Source organism: Myotis brandtii, unplaced genomic scaffold (assembly GCF_000412655.1).
Source record: "Myotis brandtii unplaced genomic scaffold, ASM41265v1 scaffold541, whole genome shotgun sequence".
Classification (NCBI taxonomy): domain Eukaryota; kingdom Metazoa; phylum Chordata; class Mammalia; order Chiroptera; family Vespertilionidae; genus Myotis; species Myotis brandtii.
Window position 1 is genome coordinate 120,850 of NW_005369992.1, and position 23,052 is coordinate 143,901.

General features: G+C 38.6%; 1 protein-coding gene across 1 annotated transcript in view; it reads right to left on the reverse strand.

Annotated features, from left to right (window-relative positions):
• Window positions 1-23,052, reverse strand: part of CCDC178 (coiled-coil domain containing 178) — a gene marked incomplete at its 3' end in the record, with an annotated part of 74,993 nt that overhangs the window by 42,885 nt on the left and 9,056 nt on the right. Inside the window, exons 4-7 of the mRNA XM_014549278.1 lie at window positions 15,845-15,867; window positions 13,571-13,653; window positions 10,672-10,872; window positions 7,932-8,152 (exon numbers count right to left, since the gene is read on the reverse strand). Of these exons, the coding sequence (XP_014404764.1) occupies window positions 7,932-8,152; window positions 10,672-10,872; window positions 13,571-13,653; window positions 15,845-15,867 (528 nt within the window). The remainder of the gene's footprint in view (window positions 1-7,931; window positions 8,153-10,671; window positions 10,873-13,570; window positions 13,654-15,844; window positions 15,868-23,052) is intronic.

A 23,052-nucleotide genomic window follows, 5' to 3' on the forward strand; every position in this document is an offset into this window, starting at 1 on the left:
AACCCCCCAATCGGCCCTGCTCTGAGCCTGACCAGGGGCTGCATTTAGGAATTGGGCCTGCGCTCTGCCACCCGGGAGCAGGCCTAAGCCAGCAGGTCGTTATCTCCCGAGGGGTCCCAGACTGCGAGAGGGCACAGGGCCTCTAGTATATATATAAAAGGCTAATATGCTAAGTGTCCTTCCCACTGTCCGACCAGTCGCTATGACACGCGCCTGGAGCAGATGCTCAACGCAGGAGCTGCCATGACGCACACATGCCATTTACAGAGAAACGGCAGTGCAGACCTGGCCGACAAAGCAACACTCGGCTTCCCCCAAATGGGACACAACCCCGCCACCAACCCAGAGTGACAGTCCACCAAATCGCAACCAACGGTGCTGAGACACCCCCCACTCCACCCCACCCTGGCCAGCCCGGAAATGGTCGCTGTGGGCAGCGGATAATGACGTCCCATAGCAACACTCCGCTTCCTCTCCCTAGCGACTAGCCTCTATACCCAGGTGGAAACATTTACACTTTAACCAAATGTCTGTGAAGTGTTTTCTGTGCCTCATCTCATGTGATCCTCACAGAAGTCCTGGAGTAGACACACAGCAGACGCGGTGGAATCCTTTTTTTTTTTTTCATTAGCCAGAAAATGGAGATTTAGAAAGCTTAGAAACTTGACCCGACTGAAAAGAAGTAAGAAATGGTGGACCTTGAAACAATAACTTCAGGTTTTCTCACTGCGCAGAATATAGTGAAACACTGCTGCAGCTAAATATTTTACCCTTTGTTCTCCCTGCGTGATCTACAATAATAATCTGCTTCATGTTGATATTTACTGCTGTGTTGCTGACAGTTACCTGAAAGAGAAGTTGGGGTGCTTCACTGGGCTAGAAAAAGTTTAGCTACATCAGAAAGCAGGTCTAATTAAGCAAGTTTATCTATATATATATATATAAAAGGCTAAGTTGACTCGCACATGTGCGATACATATAAAGCTCTTGCTGGTGCCAATCACACACGTGTGTTTCCACCTGTCATTGTCAATCGTGAAATTGGTTGACACCTCTATTATAGAGAAAGGGCGAGTAGCGATATTAAAATATTTCTTCTAATTGATTTCCTTTCAATGTGCACAAATTTATGTACCTGGCTGCTAGTCTTATTATAAGTGTCAAAAAATTCCATTTTTATTGTCTTTATGAATTAGTAACATAAACACTCTCCCGTCACTCTCCATCTCTCTTTTCTGTCACACTAAGGAGAAGGGTGGTTATCCTGGTCATCAGGCAGAACTGAAGGACTGGAGGTCCTGTTAGCAGTGGGAGGAGGGGTAAGAGAAGGCACTAAGGAGCAAGGAGTCCTTTCCCCAAGTCGTAGACCAATAGGAGGCAGTTGCCTCCTGGGAAAAACAATAAATCTCATTATTTAGCACAGACAACAGTAACTCCTACAAGATTTTCCTTTAGGCTTGGGAGTGTAGGGTATATACATAATTTTTTTTATTCTCATCATAAATAAACTTTTTTACTTTAACTTTTTCATTTAACCTTTTTCCATAGGAAGTTGCAGATAAATGTACAGGGCAGGGGGTTGGGGATGGAGGCTCCTCCTGCACCCTTCACCCAACTTCCCCCAATGCTAGTAGCTTGTGTACCTACAGTCTGACACCAAACCAGGAAACTGCCATTGGTTCAGTCCTTAGAGCAAGGACACATTTCACCGGTAAAATCATTTCTGATTTTAGTAGTTTGACTTTTCTCATTTTTTTTTCTTAATCAGTCCAGCTAAATGTTTGTGAATTTTGTTACATTTTTCAAAAGGTCAACTTTCAATTACTTTTATTATCTCTATTGTTTTCCTACTACCTACAGTATTTTATCTCCACACTGTAATCTTTATCATTCCCTTCGTTCTGCTTTTGGGTTTAGCTTGCCCCTGTCTTCTAGTTTCATACGGCATAAAGTTAGGATAGTGAGTAAATGTGGATGCTTACAGCTGTTAATTTTTCCTATGGACACTGCTCTGGCTGCATCCCATAAGTTTTCATGTGCTGTGTTTTGTTCACATTTATATCAGACTATTTTGTAATTTCCCTTGTGTTCATTCTCTCTCTCTCTCTCTCTCTCTCTTCTTCTTCTTCTTCTCTGTCTCTCTCTCTCTCTCTCTCTCTCTCTCTTAGAAATACTTTAATTCCCATATATTTGTGAATTTTCCAGTTTCCTTCTATCACTGATTTATAGTTTCATTTCATTGTGGTCAGAGAAGATACTTTGCATGAATTCAGTCTTCTTACATTTATTAAGTAGTGGAAGCAAGTTGTCAGAATGTATGACAAAATTTCACAGGCATAGAAAATTATGAAAAATGGGACTTATGTTATCTTAATACGTTTATCTATGAGCATTTCTAGTTTTGGTCATTAGTGATGGTAGTTTGATAATGATAGAGAAGTCACTGAAGTTGAAGAGGTCAAAGATCATGGTGCTTAGGGCTTCACATGGTGCTTAAATTACTTCACTTAAAGTAATTTATCTTCCTACATTTAGGGATAATATCTGATGTCCTCTATTATTCATAATATTCTTTAAGGACAATTATTTATTTTTCAGGTTATAAATGTTTAATAGAAATTAACATCTCAGGCATGAGAGAGAATGCTTTCTGTGTTTGTAATACAGAGGCAAAATTGAAGATCATGATTAATTTAAAACTTAGTTTCTCTGAACACTTTATGGTACATGATTAAAAAAAAAAGACCAACCATAAGTAACACTTTCTTTTCCCTAATCTGCAACACAACTATTTATCAATTATGTATTTAATTATTTACCCATCATTCAAAAGCATCTTAGGGCTCTTACTATATGCCAAGTAATGTTAGTTGTGTTTGAGAATACTCGGTGTTATTATAAAATACTTATCTGTAAAGGATAGTATATTCACTTATATATTGTGTCACACACACAGAGCGTGGAGAAGCATATCACTTGAAAGAACAGTTCTGTAATTAGAAACCACGGGGGAAATACATGTTTGCATCAGTTACAACTTTCTTATTTCCAGCAACAGTGAGTGCCTCTTGCTAACTGAATCGAAGGGAAATTTATTATAACAACATCAGTGCCAGGAACTGGTCGGGCATTTGAGAGGTAAAGATCTCCCCTACGTCAAGAAAATCTGTTGCCTTTCCTTTTATTATTTCACATCCAGATTATCTTCTACTTCTAATCAGAACTATTAATATATGGAAAGTTCTATTCTAGGCATTTCCACATATTAATTGATTTCATGTGCACATGGAACTGGTGATGCAGGCACTGTTGTTATCACAGTAATTTAATATGTGAACTGAGGCACAAAGGTTAAAGAGAGACCTAAGGTCTAGGGCAGTGATGGCGAACCTTTTGAGCTCGGTGTGCCAGCATTTTGAAAAACCCTAACTTAACTCTGGTGCCGTGTCACATATAGAAATTTTTTGATATATGAAACCATAGTAAAACAAAGACTTCTATTTTTGATATTTATTTTATATATTTAAATGCCATTTAACAAAGAAAAATCAACCAAAAAAATGAGTTCGCGTGTCACCTCTGACACGGGTGTCATAGGTTCACCATCACTGGTCGAGGGATTCAAACACATGGACTCATGCTTTCGAACCCGTTCCTGAAACACTACTCTAGCTTACTTTCCTGCAGTATCTATGCACATTCTTGTATTGCTCTCTGAGGAGTCATTTGGGTCTCCCCGTGTTCATAATTCTGCTTTTCATTTTTGAGTTTTGTCAGTTATTCTCACACTATGAAAGAAAAATGCATTTCCCTATCACTTTCTTTGTAAAGTATCACTTATTTGTAAGATGTCTGTTCCCTTTCACAGCAGAGGGTTTTCATATTTGGGTTGCATGACATCTGTAACCCTTCTTCACAGCACCCCAATTTCATTACAGAGAAATACCTTCCCCTGTGTCTTATACCACAGTGGACGGTTTAAACACAGTCCCTGTCTCCCTCTACAAAAGCCAAGAGGGCCAGACTCTCACTCACTTTGATCCCTGTAATAGCAAGAAGGGGGTCAGCTGACCCAAAGCCAGGCAATCAGACTCTTTTCCGGGAATTTAAGATGCAATGAGTGACACAATGACAAGGAAAAAACGGTAAGGCAATCACTGCATTAATCGTGGCTGTACTATTCTGGGTCCTCCAGGGAAACTGAAGCAACAGGATGAAGAGACAGAGAGACAGAGAGAGGGAGGGAGGGAGACGAGGATGGGAGGCGGAGGGAGGGAAAGAGATGGACTGGTTTGAAGGCATCGGCTCATATGATCATGGAGGTGCAAGTCCGAGATCTGTAGGGTAAGCCAACGCGCTAGAGGTGCGGGGAAAAGGTGTAATCCAGGTCTGAAGGTGAGCTGTTGTCAAAATCCTTTCTCGCTAAAAGGAGGTCAGCCTCTGTTCTAGTAACTGGAGAGGCCCACTCATGTCATGGAGGGCAGGCTGCTCAATCCAAGCCACTGATTTAAATGTTACTCTCCTCCACAACACACCTTCATGCAAACATGCAGATTCACGTTCGACCATAAAATATCTGGCCACCTGGCCCAACCAAGTGGACCAAAAACTAAAAATAAAAAACTAACCATCACACCAACCCTCATGGGCTCTACACAAAGGCTGTGGTTTTCCCATCCTGCCAGGGTGCCTTTTCTAGTTTTCTTCCCGTTCGGTTCGCAAACCTGCTCTCCCAGCTGCCTACCACCCGGCTTCCCCTGCCTTGCACAGGCCTTCGTCCACTACCGGGGGGAAAACACACCAGGCGATTAAAGGGACACCAATGCACACACCTACTGAGACATTCTAAAATACAACAATAACAACGCTGACAAAACTGTGAGGTGCTACAGTGGGGGTCCGGGATTGCTGTGAAGTGGAAGTGGGCGCTGCAGCCACCAGATCCCGGGTAGTGGAGGTCTAGGCAGTGGCTGAGTGTGAAAGGCTGGGTCAGTCCGCCTCAAGGAGGTCTCCCAAAACACAGTCAAGGATACTCCCTCCCTCCCATGAGAAACACCGTGAGAAAAGAGAAACTGGGGTAGGGCTTGTAGCCTGACACATCTCCATCCAACTATACATGAAAGGAGGATCGCACTAGAATTCTTGCCCATGTGGAATCTCCAGCCCCGCTACGACGCCGGTAATATAAATTGCTAGAGACTCTTTGGAGAGCAACTGAACTCATCTAATAAAGCATAACCCATGAGCCAGTAAACACCACACTAGATATAGATCCAAGAAAAGTGGCAATAATAGCCTATTATTTATAGTCAAATCAGTCATTTTGCTGCTAAATATCAGAAACAACTCAGATGACCAAGAGAAAAGAAAATGGTAAATAATAAATTGTGAGATATTTGTTTGATGAAACATGGCAAGTAAAATGAATGAAGTCGACCTACTAGTATATGTATCAACAGTTGCTTGATCTCTAAAACAATGTCAGAATAAAAAGCAATTTGTAGAAAGTTACCCAACATTTGATACTATTTGAAGAATTAAAAACACTATGTATTGTGCATAAATACATAAATATGTATAAATATACAAATTTTGCCTAGAAACAATTTCATGAAAAGGTTGACTCTGGAGAGGAAAATGAACTGTTGAGGGGAATACAGGCGATATTTGACTTTATTTACTTTAAAAATTATCAAACGCAAATATGATACAAAGTTCAATTTGTTCATTTTGTGGCAGGTATAAGTAACTTGGTATGTTTCTATAATACCATCCACAAATAGGAAAGTTAAATGATAACCTTTACGGGGTGTTTACTGGCATAACCTTGCCATGTTTCATCAAACAGATATCTCACAATTTATTATTTACCATTTTCTTTTCTCTTGGTCATCTGAATTGTTTCCGATATTTAGCAGCAAAATGACTGATTTGACTATAAATAATAGGCTATTATTGCCACGTTTCTATGTGCCTGTGAACTTTTCTTGGATCTATATCTAGTGTGGTGTTTACTGGCTCATGGGTTATGCTTTATTAGATGAGTTCAGTAAAGGTTAAATTACAACCTTTACTGGGTGTACCCGTTAATAATGCAGATTTTTCAATAGATGGAGTTACACATATGTTGATATATATGCAATTTGATATGTATGCTATTTTGTTGTATTGACAGCAAGCTTCAAAACTTCATATGTCAAATTTGCTGATGGTGTTAACATCATAGATATTTTTACATTTAAAAATGTCGAATTTTGTGCCAAAAAATAGCATTTGCGGGAAGTTTTAATTCATTACTTTGTTTTGAAGAAAAGTGCTGCTGAAAGTTATTGTATACTTCAGGAAGCTTATGGTGAACATGCTCCATCTCAAGATACTTGTGTGCTAACCGGTTTGGCTCAGTGGGTAGAGCGTTGGCCTGCGGACTGAAGGGTCCCAGGTTCGATTCCGGTCAAGGGCATGTACCTTGGTTACGGGTACATCCCCAGTAGGAGGTGTGCAGGAGGAAGCGGATTGATGTTTCTCTCTCATCAGTGTTTCTAATTCTCTATCTCTCTCCCTTCCTCTCTGTAAAAAATCAATAAAATATATATTTTTTAAAAAGATACTTGTGAACACTGGTTTAAATGCTGTAAAAGTGATGATTTCCGTGTGAAAGACAAAGAATGTCCAGGTCAACTGAAAAAGTTTGAAGACCAATAATTACAAGCATTATTGGATGAAGATGTGTGTCAAACTCAAAAACAACTTGCAGAAAGATTAAACGTTGCTCAGCAAACAATTTCTGATCGTTTACAAGCAATGGGAACGATTTTAAAGGAAGGAAAGTGGGTGCCACATCAACTGAATGAAAGACAAATGGGAAACTGAAAAGTCATCAGTAAAATGTTGCTTCAATGGCATGAAAGAAAGTCTTTTTTGCATCAAAGTGTGACTGGCGATGAAAAATGGATTTATTTTGAGAATCCCAAACGCACAAAATCATGGGTTGATCCAGGTCAACCATCAACATCGACTGCAAGGCCAAATCGCTTCAGAAAGAAGACAATGTTCTGCGTTTGGTGGGATCAGGAAGGTGTGTATTATGAGCTTCTAAAACCAGGTGAAACCTGGTTGCTAATACTGGTTGCTACCGACAACAAATAATCAATTTGAACCAGGCTTTGATCGTGAAACGACCAGAATGTGCCAGAAGGCATGGCAAAGGAATTTTGCTTCATGACGACGCACCATCACAAACTTCAAAACCAGTTAAAGACACGTTACAAGATCTTACCTGTGAAGTATTAACCCACCCGCTATATTCACCAGACCTTGCTCCTTCAGATGACCACTTGTTCCAATCAATGGCACACGCACTTTCTGAGCAGCACTTCAAAACATACAAAGAAGTGGAAAATTGGGTCTCTGAATGGTTTGCCTCAAAACAAGAAAAGTTCTATTGGGATGGTATCCACAAATTATCTGAGAGACGGGGGAAATGTGTAGCTAGCGAGGGACATTACTTTGAATAAAGCACTTTTGATGTTTCTCTTAAAATTATCGTGTTTTCTCTGATTATAAAATCCACATTATTAACCGGTACACCTAGTATTTTCATCAACAATGAAATTGGCTGATACATCCTACTTGTGTTCTCCTTCAGTTCTATTTACAACTTGAAAAATTACCATGCTGTTTTAAATCTCCAAAAATTATTAGTAGGTTGACTAAATATTATTAATGCCCCTAAATATACAGTAAGGGAAGACCACGCAGTTGAAATGAATACCAATCAACTGTATGGTATATAGTTAAATAATTCCTCTGTGAAACAAACAGCAGGTCAGTTTTCAATGAAATGGAAACCTTTAAAGATATATTAACTTCTTATATTTGAAATATTTTTATAACCAAGTAACAATCTATAATATGCATATTCATTCGTTTACCTGAGATTTTCTTTTACTATATTTCCTCAGATTTTGAATTTCCTGCATCAGCTTTGAATTCAGCAGAGCACTGTGTTCATTCATGTAATCTATGTCTGCTTGGACCTTCCCATTAGCTTCTTCCCATGCTGCCTTTTGTTCCTCTAAATGTTTTATTTTATACGATTTATTTTCAATATGCCATCGTAATTCCAGAATATCTCTCAGATAGGTCTCGTGTTCTAGACAAACAATGATAAGAACAAAAAATTCTGATTTTGAAATGGGAGTTTGATAATAGATAAATATGACATATTTTTGTTTCAGAAATTTTTATCTGGAAATCTCACCAAATATAAAATGTTATTCTATCATTGCATTATAAAAGCTATTGCTCTCTGCATTTCTCACTGAAGGGATTAAAATAAAATACATGCTTTGCAAGTTAATAATTGTTTAAGTACAACTTTGCTTATTGCACCCAATAGATACCCTGGGTTATATATAACCATCTACCTTTGTTTTAAAAAGTCAGTCATTATCTTGTGAAGTGTCACATTATAATCTCCATGATGATTTTCTGTGAGATATTCATCCCTTCTCATTTCATACTGCATGGTCTTACGTATTTTATTCATGTTTCCCACCTCCAGTAGCTGTGATGCATCCCATGTAATTTCCCTCAATTTCACAGCTTAATATTACTTTTCTTTTCTAATAAACCCTTTAACCAACCACTGAGTTGTTAAGTAATATAATTTTCTTTTTTATTGTCTTTTTTATCTCCATTTTTGCTTTTAAAAAGTCTTAGTCCTTATTTTCATTTTCAAACTTCTCGTTTCTTGAAACATATTAAACATACTTATTTTATAATCTACTGTATAATCCAATATCTGAAAACGTTTTGAGTAAGATTCTGTTGTCTATTTCTACTGATTCACGCTCATTAAGTATGGATCTTTGTGTGCTTTATCTGAGTTTTCTAATATTTGCTGTTAAGCAACTCCTTACCTTGAAATTTTAACTGAGATAAAATGTATTCCTTTACATTGAAAAAGATCTACTCTTACCTGAGCTTAGAGTAGTTTTTATATAATTTTTAGAGTTAACTCTTTAAATATATTTTTATTGATTTCAGAGAGGAAGGGAGAGGGAGAGAGAGATAGAAACATCAATGATGAGAGAGAATCATGGATCTGCTGCCTCTTGAACACCCCCCACTGGGGATCAAGCAACCTGGGCATGTGCAGACCCCTTTATCAAACTGTGACCTCCTGGGTCATCGGTCAAACTTCAACCACTGAGCCCTGCCAGTGGGGCTATAGTTAACTCTTTAGAAAAAGGGCTGAAAAAGAGCATAGACACAGCCTGGATTGAAGTCAACCCCAGCCTCGGCGCTGGGCCCATTCCTGCTGCTTCACTTCTTCCCCAGGAGGAAGTGAACAAATGGAGTTCAAGCTGTTACCTCAGGGTCACTTTAAAGCAGCGGTTCTCAACCTGTGGGTCGAGACCCCTTTGGGGGTCGAATGGCCCTCTCACAGGGGCCACCTAAGATCATCGGAAAACACATATATAATTACATATTGTTTTGTGATTAATCACTATGCTTTAATTATGTTCAATTTGTGACAATGAAATTGGGGGTCACCACAACATGAGGAACTGTATTAAAGGGTCGCGGCATTAGGAAGGTTGAGAACCACTGCTTTAAAGAGAGAAAAAGCCACTAAACCTACATGTAGCTCACTTTACTAAAATAACAAAGCCGAGGAGCCACTGGATACTGGGATTGTATCAGGCACAATCAGGGGGGAAAATGTAAAAAAATGCAAACAAAAATTCTGGTCTTTTCTTGCCGCTCCCTGAAATTTGTATGCCCTATCCTGGGGACTACAGATTTAAACTTATAACATTCTAACAGGTGTATGTGTGAGTTCATTTTTACACAGTATTTGAGTTAATGGCTGTTCTCCCAAAGTCATAATGAATAACAGCACTCTCTTTTCTCTCAAAGGTGTCTTGGTTTAAATGCCAGGTTATGTAAGCGCCCTACTGTAACCTATGTATAAGACATATAAATCCTGAATTAACATTTTTACCCTCTGATCGCACAAACAACTTCCAGCCTTAGGAAGACACATATAGTCAGGCATGTTCTGATAGGCGGGTACAGTGTTTGCAGAATAAGAAATCAAATGCTTTTAGACTGGTTAATACCTCACCGTAGGTCCCTCCCTCTGGCGTCTAAAAGACAGTGTTTTCCTTTGAAACATTTGTTACCTGCGTGATTCCTGGAAACACCTTCAGTTTCATTGCCTCCTAGAAGTTACCAATAAAACTTACTGCTGAATTCCCCAAAGTAGATGCATGCAGTTGCTGAAATACCCCTTAGCACTCTCATGTTTTACTATGTTTAAAGATGTGGCCAATACCACTAACTGGCAATCACTTTCAATTTCTAGTCCTCAAACACTATAGTCATTATATGAAGCATGAGCAGAAAGTTTGCATGCCCCCTGGGTCCCATGAATACAAAGGAATTTCAAACACCGATGACAGCAGGTCCAGGTTTGCTCAATGCATTCCTTCCCACTAAGCATTGTCATTAACAGCATCTATTAGAAGTGTACCCGTTTGGATGCAAAATCCCAGTAATAGGGTCACTAAAACAGAGCTGATGTTTTATTCCACGCTACAATCGATTACTCATGCCTGCCTAACAAAGTCAATGGTGGTATGATGAAACGATCCTCATTATTACCTTTCTGCACAGCCATGGGCATTTCTTGAAGTCTCCAGATTGACCAATAATCAATTTTCTTGTTTATCTTCTTCTTTCGTGACTGTTGTCGCTTCAGAGCTTCTTCAGCTTCTGCGCGGTCAGTTTCTAGACTTTTGATGAGAAAAATGGCCTCTGACAGTAACGTTTCCATTTCCTGCTTTAATTCTGGACACTTCTCATCTTAAAATAGGAAAATGCATTCACATTTGTTAATGAGCCAGCCTATAAACTGGGCGGTGGGAACATGAGTACTAATTGTATCACTATATTTAGTATTTATATAATTAATAAGAGAATTTTAGAAAAACAAATTAGCCTTTTAAAGACCACTAACTTTTAAAGACATTATCACACAATCATAATGTTGATTATCCATTTCGAAAGACAGGTTTTTAAATGGACATTTCATAAAACGATTAGAATAGAAATCTCAACTAATATCTTCCATGTATATCTTATCTGAAGGAAAAAAACAAGTGCTCTGTTTATAAGCTGCATTTTGAAAATACGCTTGTGTTTCCTTCACATTCTATGAGAAAAGCAAATCATAATCATCACACAGCAGATACATATTGGACATCCTCAGGTGGTTACTAGAAACAAGACACAATATTCTTTATCTTATCAGCTAATAACATTCCTACTTAGCCTTGCCAAAATTTTATTGTTGTTCCCAGATTCTACTTATTCAGTTATCACACAAATTAACTCCTTTAATGAGAGATATTTGTGATTCCTGGTTCACAGCTCTTGAGTGACAGGGTTTCATGTTAATGAAACCATTACTATGACCATTCATCTATTTATGTAAGAAATGGATAGAGAGCCTATGAAGTCCAAGGCAATATGCTCTCTCCCTGGAAACAGATCAGTAAGGAATACAGACACAGGCCACACCCTGGTGACATTTACACTTGTGAGCGATGGCTTTTGCCAAAACGTGACATAACAAGAAGACAGAAGTGAACACAGTCTCAAGAAAGGCAAAGCCCCAAAAGCACGGAAGCAGAGGAGAAACAGTAAAACCGGATCTGGAGGAAAGGCAACGCACAGGTCTCTGGTTTCTTTTGCTTTGTGTTTGGACAATAAGGACAGTAATTTCCTAGGAGAAGGTGGTGTGACGTAATGGTTGTAAGGGGAAGCTGAGCAGTCACACAGTTTCTTCTAACCTATGGTCTTGGCTAAGAAATTCAGCATCTCCCTGAGTAGAATTCTTAAAAAGCAGGTTTCTCAATTGCAAGGTATAAAATTTTATTTTTCCAGACCTCTCCTTTATTTGGCCTCTATTTATTTCATCTACAGCCTTCTTTTTTTGTTTTTCAAATTCCACCACATCCTGTAAACTTCATATTCTTAATTGTCTGCTTTGTTAAATGCCAATATACACATTAAGCACTGGGTTCTCCAACCAACTTTCTATCCCTTCAATCTCTATAACAAGATTTCAGCCTGAAACACATGATGGGCATTACTGGCACTGAAAGTAAAACATTTCTGATTAGATAGATTTCTGTCCGAAGGTGAGGTGTCCATTATGTTATTGCAAGATGTCTTTTTACTGTTTCTATCATAGCATTTTAAAATAAATGCTGTGTGTAACTTGGAAGGCCTCCAATTCATTGCATTTAACACCTCAATTTTTTTCTAGAACACTGTCTCAATTAGTTCATATTGAGTGAGCAACCACCTGACATTTTTAGCATAAATATTTGCAATAGATCTTCCTTATCTTTTTAAAATATATTTTATTGATTTCAGAGAAGAAAAAAGAAGGAGAGAGAGATAGAAACATCAATGATGAGAGAGATGCCGCTACTGGCGATCAGCCCACAACCTGGGCATGTGCCCTTGACCAGAACCAAACCAGGGACCCTTCAGTCCACAGGCCGACGCTCTATCCACTGAGCCAAACCCACCAGGGCAAATCTTCCTTATCTTGATACTGTCTTATGTTTTAGAGTCAAATGTACATGTTTATAGTAAACATAAGTGCAGTTAATGTAATGAATAGTGTGACTACTCATATTATTTTTTTCTCTCAGCATTTATCATGTGAAAAATTAAGTAATAAGTGAGGTTTTCATCATCACTGTAAACGTAAATAGTGAAAACAGTAGAATCAGAGCCTCACTGTGAATGACAGCTTTGAATAAAATATTCTTGCTTTTAAAAAGTTCAGAGTTTATTAGTTACCGTTCACTTAAGGAAGGTGTTTAATAAATTTTTATGGTAAGGAGTGGGGAAGAATTAATATAATATCATGAATATATTCAAATACACTGAAGAATTTTAACACACACTTTATCCAGTATATGAATTATTTTACATTTTGTAAAATATTAATCTTGACAAAAATATTAATCTTTATATATATATGTATATATATATATACACACACACACACACATATATAGTAGATATGTGATGTCCAAGATGGTAGCCATGAACCCCATGTGACTATTTTCACTGAAATCTATGTTAAAGTTAAACTTAAAAATTAAATGCCTCCGTCTTGCCAGCCACATTTCCAGTTCTCAGAAACTGATGTTCTACTGGCCAGTGCAGATACAGGAGACTCTGATTCTCACAGGAAGCCCTCCTGCACAGAACTGGGACTGTAATTAGCTTCTGGAGCGGTGAGCCGGGATCATACACACTCAGGACCCAGACAAGTACACGGTACATAGTAGTCGTTAATGAATATTTGTTGAACAAATGTCTCATCAAATTATATAGGAGGCTCTTTCCTCTCTTACACACTCATAAGAATTATAAAGCTGTTAAATGTTATGAAGTGAAAATGAGAACTATATGAAATAAAAAGTCAGTGAGCTTTCGAATGCAGCTGCGCGGATCTAAGTGTGCGGTCCAGCCTTACCTCTCTCTTCCTTGGGTTTGACCTCTTTGCCGGGCTTAGCGACTTTCCTGTCTTTTTCCAGGTCCTCTGGGGTGGCCCTGCGCCTGTGGAATGGGGGAGAGGGAACCAATGACTCCAGGAGGGCTGTGCTCCAATTTCGTAAAACAAACGTTAGGTGATGCTCTTACATTGAATTGGAAATGTTTGTGGTGAAACTTACTATATACATACTAACTCTACTCTCCTGGAGATTAATACAGCAACATTCTAATAGATAATGGGCTTAATGCTTCATGGTAAATTAACAGAAATCTAAAATCTGTTACAAATGATCTGAAATTTTTTAAAATATATTTTCATTGATTTCAGAGAGGAAGAGAGAGGGAGAGAGAGAGAGAAACATGGATGAGAGAAAATCATTGATCAGCTGCCACCTGCACACCCCACACTGGGGTGGAACCCTTAACCCAGGCATGTGCCCTGACCGGGAATTGAACCGTGACCTCCTGATTCATAGGTTGATGCTCAACCACTGAGCCACACCGGCTGGGCATAAGGAGATAATAAAGCAGTTTGTTTTTTAAGAAACTGGTCTTTCCTAAAGATTTGCTATTGAAAAAGGGATTTTTTTTAAAAAAATAAGTTAAATGAGCTATTTTTCTAATTTCAGTTTAGCAATTTCTGGGGAATCAATATGAATGACAAGGAGCAAGAATACTATTTCAGATTTGAAGTTTAAGGTTTTAGAAAAATGTACAAATTAAAATGTTATTTCTTTTCTAAAAACTCTTTTAGCTAAAGTCCTATATGTTGAATATCGATATATTTCTCATTATCAGTATCACTTCTTGGATCCTAGTCTACGTTTCATTGTATTTAAACAGCATATTTTTTTCTCTAACAAAAGTTATAAGAAAATCAGTATAAATAGCAAAGCAAGGAGTTTTGTTTTTTATTAAATTATCATTTTTCTTATTAAAGAAAGCTGTATACCCGACTACCATTTCCTATCTCTGATGGCTGCATATTACATGTTTCATTGTTATTCTGCAATTTATTTAGGAAAGTCTGTCTATTCTGAGGTCAGAAATATATTCATTATATCTTCCTTCAGTTTTAATTTCATTTAAACATTTCTTTTGAAAAAGGTAATGTATTTTTTCTTGTTTGTTTGCTTTTAAAAATAAAAAAAATAATTATCCCAGCATCTATTATTAAATAATGCTCTCCCCACTGTTAGCCTCCTTTTATTGGGGTGATTGTTGCTGTTTGTTAGGGGTGGTTGTTATTTGTTTAATGATTCTTTTAAACACTTTTCACAACATCTGCATTCTTTGTCACATGTGGCCACTACAGGAAGTGTTTCATTAGCGTATTGGTGAGCTTCTGTTTTGCCTGTCAGCTTCCATAGCTAGAGCCAAGAGAGAGAAAAGCGGGGGAAATGCCTCCCAGTCCTCACAGATGGGCTCTGTACTGGATTTCTGGGTGTTCAATGCTTATCCAGGCCGTTTATCTCTCTTCCTCTTACCATCCGTTCTTGCCTAAAGGTTAGCCACAGGTCAAAGGTTAGGGTCTTCTTGGTTCTTGGTTCTCCCCTGCATGTGTCCAGCATTGGTCATCTGTGTGCATTTCTCAATTCTCTGACATATGTGAGAGCTCTGAAAAGCCTCATTTCCTCCCGTACCTCTGTGCTCAGCCTCTTCTTTCCCAGGCACTCTGGTCTGTCCAATGCTGGTCCAACTCTTACCAACAGCCTCATACAGGGGTGGCAAGGATATGCCTTTTAGCGCTTCCAACAAACACTCGCTGGAAGTAGTCAGACAGGTCACGACACTGAACCACAATTCTTCTAGCAGAAGGTCCCTGTCGTGCCCTCTGACACCAGTGCAGGAGGCCTCTTCGGGACCTCCTCTGACCTAGGGGCTGGAGGAGGCAAGGAGGCAATTGAAAATGCCACCGTGGTCTCCTCATAAAATGCGGCAGACTCTTTCTTCATCAACTTCTTCCATGGTTGTAGTGGTTTTTTACTAGATTATACATTTTGGAAAAAGTTGATTCTGACCAATTTTTACCAAATTTATAGTTGCTTAGTGGTGGTACAGAGCCCTGGAGATCCCTATTCTGTCATTTTCCATGATATCCTAATTCTTACTTTTTAAAAAAATTATATTTTAGTATCTAATATGAAAAAATCTGCTTTCAATTTTCTGTTCCTTTTGAAATAAAACTCCTCTAAGCAGATTAAGCATCTAAATGTGAACATGAACAAATAAAAGAAGCATGATAGGTTCTTACCATTCTTCCAAAGAAGTTTCAAACTGTCAAAATAAAAGATCTCAATAAAAATCAAATTTTAGACATCTCAGAGAACAATAGCAAACTTAACTTATACTTGAACTCACTGGTAAAATTGTAACTACTCCACTTCACATATCCCATTATATTTCTGTCAAATTATATACTCTGTTGTTTCCCAAACAGTAATATACTTCTACTGCCTACTCTATACTTTCCTTATTACTCCCGCCTGACTGTTTTCACCTTTCATCATCTGTGTTTCTAAATCTTACACTTTTATCAGGATCAGTTAAAATGCCCCTTATTCCCAAATGACTTTCCACACAATCTGAATCCATGACATCCTTTGAACTTTAATATATCACAAAAGAGTGGAAAACACATAATTTCATGAGTTCACAAACACTCAGTTTTCCATAATATTATCCTTGTCTTTTCTCTCTCCTGGACTATACACTCTTTGGAAGGAGTCTTGTTCTATGATATACTCTAAAAGAACCATGAGCTTTAAGGGGCATAAGTTACTAAACACACAAGGAATATATAGTCTGAATGTTATGGGTTTTGTAGATAACCTCCAATTCGAGATGTTAGATTGGGCATATATCATTACTTCTCTTCAATTCCCATTTCTTACCAACATTTCTGGAGAAAAATATATATGTCAGTCAATAAAATTATTGGGACATATATTTTAAAAGAACACCCAGAAATAGAAAGTAACCTGATGAGACTGAGAGTGAAGACAGAGCAAAGAAACGTATAGCTCAGAAGACAAGTGGAGGTCCTTTCAGGGGAGATGAGAGGCTTCTCTGGACAACTCTTGCAGAATTCCCAGGCTGTGAGAATAAACAGGCGGTAGACAGCCAAGCTAATAATAGAAGGGTGGCCTGTGGTGAGATGAGCAGGTATCATTGCTTCCCCCCCAAGAATCCAGACTAGGTGGCTGAGAAGTTGCCTCCTACTCATTATTATGACAACTCTCTCACCACACTGGAGATCTGCCTAAGATGGAAAGGTTGTCTAATAAATATGGAAGTTATGGTTCTAGAGAGAAACAAAACAGCCCACGGAACTAGCAAATTCTCCCGTAGACACAAACAGGTGGGAAGGAAAACAAAGGCAGATTTCACCAATAGTGAAGATATCCCAAGATGCTACAAATTCAAATGTAAGCTTATTACATTGAGGTCCTCTACTATGTTATAATCTTACTAGAGGCCCAGTGCACGAAATTCGTGCAAGAGTAGGCCTTCCTTCCTCCGGCTGCCGGCACTGGCTTCCCTCCAGCACCCGGTACCTGGCTTCCCTCTGGCCGCCACAGGCACCCGGGACCCAGGCTTCCCTTGCAGCCCCAGCTTTGTCCGGAAGGTTGTCCGGAAGGATGTCTGGTCTAATTAGCATATTACACTTTTATTATTATAGACGAGTGGCCCGGTGCACAAAATTCGTGCAGGGGGGGGTTGTGCCTCAGCCTGGCCTGTACCCTCTCCAATCTGGGACCACTTGGGGGATGTATCAGAAATTTGGTCAAGAGGGTCAGATGATTAAGTAGTAGGTTTCAAAATTAAAAACAAATATGAAATGTATAATCAAAGCAAAGTTTTCCAATTAGAATTCTAAGCATTTTGACAATCATGTGTTTTGGTCCTTCTCACTGACCTCTCAGGGACAGATGACATAGCACAGTGATAAACAGGTTGGTCTTAGATCTCAGACACACCTGCCTGGAGGATGGTTTTGCCATTGACCGTGAGACCTTGGGGAAAATCAACCTCTGAGGTCATTTCCCTCCTCTGCATTTCCTTACAAAGTTTCAATAAGAAGCCAACAAAAGCATGCATATTAAGCCTATGATATAGTATAGTAAGCACTTAATAAAGTTTTATTGTCATTGCTATTGATGATAAGGTTATTTTTGTAAAATATATTATTTATATTTTAAAGAATGATTTCTAAATACAGACAGTCCCCCGACTTAGGATGGTTTGACTTAGTAAATTTTGACTTTATGATGGTACAAAAGTGATACACATTCAGTAGAAACTGTACTTTGAGTTTTTCATTTAAATCTTTCTTGGATTAGCCCTAGCTGGTTTTGCTCAGTGGATAGAGCATCGGCCTGCGAACTGAAGAGTCCCAGGTTCAATTCTGGTCTAGGGCACACGCCCGGGTTGCAGGCTCGATCCCCAGTGGGGGGGCATGCAGGAGGCAGACAATTAATGATTCTCTCTCATCATGGGTGTTTCTCCCCCTCTCTCTCCCTGCCTCTCTGAAATCAATAAAAATATACTTTAAAATAAATAAGTAAATAAATCTTTTCCTGGATTAGTGATATACGGTAAGAGACTCTCTTGTGGCACAGTGAGTCACAGCTACACAGTCAAGGGGGTAAACGACCAATACTCTACAGCAGGGGTCCTCAAACTTTTTAAACAGGGGGCCAGTTCACTGTCCCTCAGACCGTTGGAGGGCCGGACTATAGTTTAAAAAAAAACTATGAACAAATTCCTATGCACACTGCACATATCTTATTTTGAAGTAAAAAAACAAAACGGGAACAAATACAATATTTGTATTTGCATATGGCCCGAGGGCCGTAGTTTGAGGACCCCTGGTCCAAATCCTTGCCACCAACTTTACTTCTATGCATAGATACAAGCAGCAGTCCCTTTTTGTAGCACATATTTCAAGAAAACTAAAAAGAATCCTATTTTACTAGTAGAACTATGTTTCTATTAGAAATTGCTTTTGACACCCAAAAGAACCACAGATATAACCAACAATATTTCATCAAAACAATGAGACATTTATAAATCTTTATAACAAATCAAATAATACAATTGGGCTTCATGTCCTATGAACTGTACCAAGTATATGAGCAAGTAAGAAACTAACCTGTTAGCTAAAATTAAGTATTATATACTTGAATATTCCATTACTTTATTACTGTATTCAAAGTAGTAGGTTCAAAAACATTTGTTGTTGCTGATGCTGGTGGTGGCAGTATTTCAAGTGACTTCAATGTGTGGCCACAGTGGAGAATCATTGTTTTTAAAGTAATAACTTTAAAATCCTTCTTTAATCTCTTCACCTTTGAAATCCTTTCTCTCTCTGTTTATTTAAAGCTATCAATGAAAACATCCGTTTTCAAGCAAAGGAAGGCCCCTGGAAACATCTACAGGAGTGAAAGTGTTCCTTCTTGGCCTCAACTATAAATAAATGAATGTAGAGTTGGCTGCCTTTAGAACTTTTTCCAATCTGTTAGGAAAATTGAAAAGCACTTTGCTGATCATTAGCATACACTTCTTTTAAAGGTTCTAAACATGTCTCATAGAATGGCTACACAAATAATATCAAAAGAATGAGATTAAGGTGTGAGTATTAATTAAACGACAAACTGAAAGGCAAAAAAAGGCCAGGACTGATATATTTCAAAGTAAAAATAACAACAATAATGAACATTTGCTTTTGCAAAGCAATGTATTAAGCTCCTGGAATACATTATCCCATTTAATCCTCAGAATACCTTATGAGTGGCTACTATTAATATCCCAGTTTTTCAGATGGAAAAAAACTGGGGCCCAGAACAGCTAAGTCACTTGCCCAACATCTCCCACTACTAAGGACTGCAGCTGGTATTCAAACCCAAGAAGTCTTACTCCAGAGCCCATACCAATAACAACAACGATGATGATGATTGTGATAAATAACAGCAACTAACAGCCACCACTACCACTGGAGATATGTAGAAATTGTCATGCTTAGATACTTGTAACCTACAAATAAACGAAATTTTGATTGACTTTTCTAAAAGAAATTAAATGTTTTAAAAACTTAAACAGCATAAAATCAGCCTTAAACTAGTGAACAATGGTGGGTAAATTATACTTTTAAATAATAATAGTATATGAATATTAATTATTCTTCCCAGCTTGGACAACCATCATGTATTTATTATTGTTCCTTCATTAATCTCTTCAATTTGCCTTTCCCAAAAGCAACAAACTCGTGCTCTCCAATTTGTAACCAAGACCCACTGATGCAGATTAGTGGCCTAAGCAGCAAAATTACAGGATTCGGGGCTTTCACAATATTTTTGATACTATGTTCAAATCAGAATAAATAGAGAGAAACACACGCATGACATAGTTATAAAATCTCTGATAAGTATTTCTGCTTCCAACCCTTCATCAGCTATCTTTCATGTTTTATCATCTAAGGCCAAGGCAGTCACTGAAATTTGTCAGGACAAGAAATAAAACACTTTAAATTGATCTAATCCCTGCGGGTGCATTTCTAGCCTCAGAACCATGAGAAAAATGTTTCCATTGCATAAGCCGCCCGTCCTGTGGCCCTTGTTACTGCAGATCTCGCACACTAACACACAGTAGATCAGCCCTACCCAGTGTTTCTCCGTGGTTAGAGCTTCTGCGGAGGACTGAAGGGTGGAGGGTTCCGTGCTGGTCAAGGGCAGGCACCTCGGTTGCAGGCTCAATCCCTAGCCCCAGTCGGTGCAGGCAGCCAACCGATGTGTCTCTCTCATAGTCATGTTTCTCTCTCTGTCTCTCCCCCTCCTGTTCACTCTCTCTTTAAAGCAGTGGTTCTCAACCTTCCTAATGCCGCGACCCTTTAATACAGTTCCTCATGTTGTGGTGACGCCCAATTTCATTGTTACAAATTGAACATAATTAAAGCATAGTGATTAATCACAAAACAATATGTAATTATATATGTGTTTTCCGATGGTCTTAGGCGACCCCTGTGAAAGGGTCGTTCGACCCCCAAAGGGGTCGCAACCCACAGGTTGAGAACCACAGCTCTAAAAGAATCAATGGAAAATATCCTCGGATGAGGATTAACAACAACAAAAAGAATTATTTTGTGCAGCTGCTGATGGGGGTTACAATGGGAGTTGGGGCCAGGGCTCTGGCTGGACATCACCAGTTATTTTCCTCGGCCTTGCTTGGCCCTCTGCACACGCAGTCCCGCTGGAATGTGGAGAAGGAGGGAGCCCCTGTCCCCCAGCACTCAGCAGGGACAAGGCAGTGCCTGGGGTTGTAGGCAATGAATGAAAAAAATGAAAAACGTTAATCTCCTCTGCAAGGTACTCTCTGTTGACAACTTTAATTGGGTAGATGTTTTCAAGTGATAAAAATGTTGAGGAGAAATGCCTTTTCCCTGCATTTCATTCAGGCATTCTGGGATGATTGAAATGTGCCCAGACACACACAGAACTTCAGTATTTCCTGCAGGATAATTATTCATTTTAAACATTTCTTACACAAGTCATCTATTTTATTTGAAATTAGGAATAGGCTCAGGTTAGCTGATTTTGAGTCATTATCTATAGGAAAATGCACATTATCTATAGGAAAATGCACATTATCTATAGGAAAATGCACATTATCTATAGGAAAATTCCATAGGAATTCATGTGTTTGCCTTTTTGGAAATAAAGCTTTTATTTATCAAAAATTCACAAGCTATTTTTTAAAGATTTCTTTCAAGTCCGGTTTCCTTCATTTCCTTTAATTTAAAATTGTCAAGAAAGAGTATGAATGTAAAGTTGTCTAACTAATATTAGCAAAATTTCATTTCTGCAAAAAATAATGGGAACTTCTTTTCTCATTGTAGTAGGTTAGTCAGAAAAAACATCATCTTTGAAGAAGATAGGTAGCTACCAGTTCATCCTCAATATATAGATAACTAAACATCTAATCAATAGTTGTGGTGACCTAAACAAGAATCTATAACAGGGGTCCTCAAACTTTTTAAACAGGGGGCCAGTTCACTGTCCCTCAGACCGTTGGAGGGCCGGACTATAGTTTAAAAAAAAAACTATGAACAAATTCCTATGCACACTGCACATATCTTATTTTGAAGTAAAAAAACAAAACGGGAACAAATACAATATTTGTATTTGCATGTGGCCCGCGGGCCGTAGTTTGAGGACCCCTGATCTATAATAATAAAAGCATAATATGCTAATTAGACTGGACAGCCGAACAACCTTCTAATCTAGACGAAGCCGGGCTATGAGGGCCGAGGCAAGCTGCCGCGGCAGCAAGGGACAAGGCCCTTTCATGAATTTCGTGCATCGGGCCATTAGTATAGCATAAGAAACTTAAGCAAACTTACTCTATTGACCAGTTCAACATCAGCAAATCTACCAAATATAGAGTCAATAATAAAATAAAATATTTTTTTAATTAAAAAATAGAAAGTCTATAATAGGTCGTAAAATTTTGAAAAGATTATGAGCATTTACTTCACAATAAGTTACATACAGTTTATATGTATATCATATTTATCTACTTGTAAACACATTACGTTATTATCACAGTTTTTGTCTAGAAATGTGTTTTTCTGACATTGTTATTTTGTGTATTTCATGTTGTCAAAATGCCAACTGACACTCTATGTTTATGAGAATTAAGACCTTTTTCAGCCCTTTAGGGTCATAAAATAGAGGCTGAAATGGACTTCGGAGTCAGATGGAACTCAGTGCAAATTCCAACTCTAATGCTTACTACCTGTGCCGTGACATATAAATTACTTGATTTGTCTAAGTCTTAGAATTTTCACCAGTAAAGTAGGATTCCTACAAAGGACAAACACAAAAATACATATTTATTAAGTGCCTAAAGAATAGCAGATGTTTGGTAAATGGTAGCTCTTACTACAGCAGATAGATGGGTGCCTCAGGTGTATCTAGAAAAGAAAGGCTCTGCTTCAGGTCCCCATTTATTTTTTTCATTCAAAAGACATGTACTGGGTGCCTGCTCTCTATTAGGCTCTTGGGTGGACAACAGAAGGCAGCACTAACAAAGAAGCAGCAGAAATCATGTAACACTGATGTAGGGTGATATAAATAGTACTACAGAAATAACAATAGCTAATGCATATTGGATGCATGTCATATGCTGGCACCTTTAACACAGCCTCTCCATTTCCCTGAAGGTCACAGCATGTCCTATCCTAATAGAGGTAATATGCAAATTGACCATCACTCCAACACACAAGATGGCCACCCCCATGTGGATACAAGATGGCCGACAGGGGAGGGCAACTGTGGGCAATCAGGCCAGCAGGGGAGGGCAGTTGGGAGGGACCCAGGCCTTCAGGGTAGGGAAGTTGGGGGGGACCAGGCCTGCAGGGGAGGGAAGTTGGGGGCAACCAGGCTGGCAGGGGAGGACAGTTAG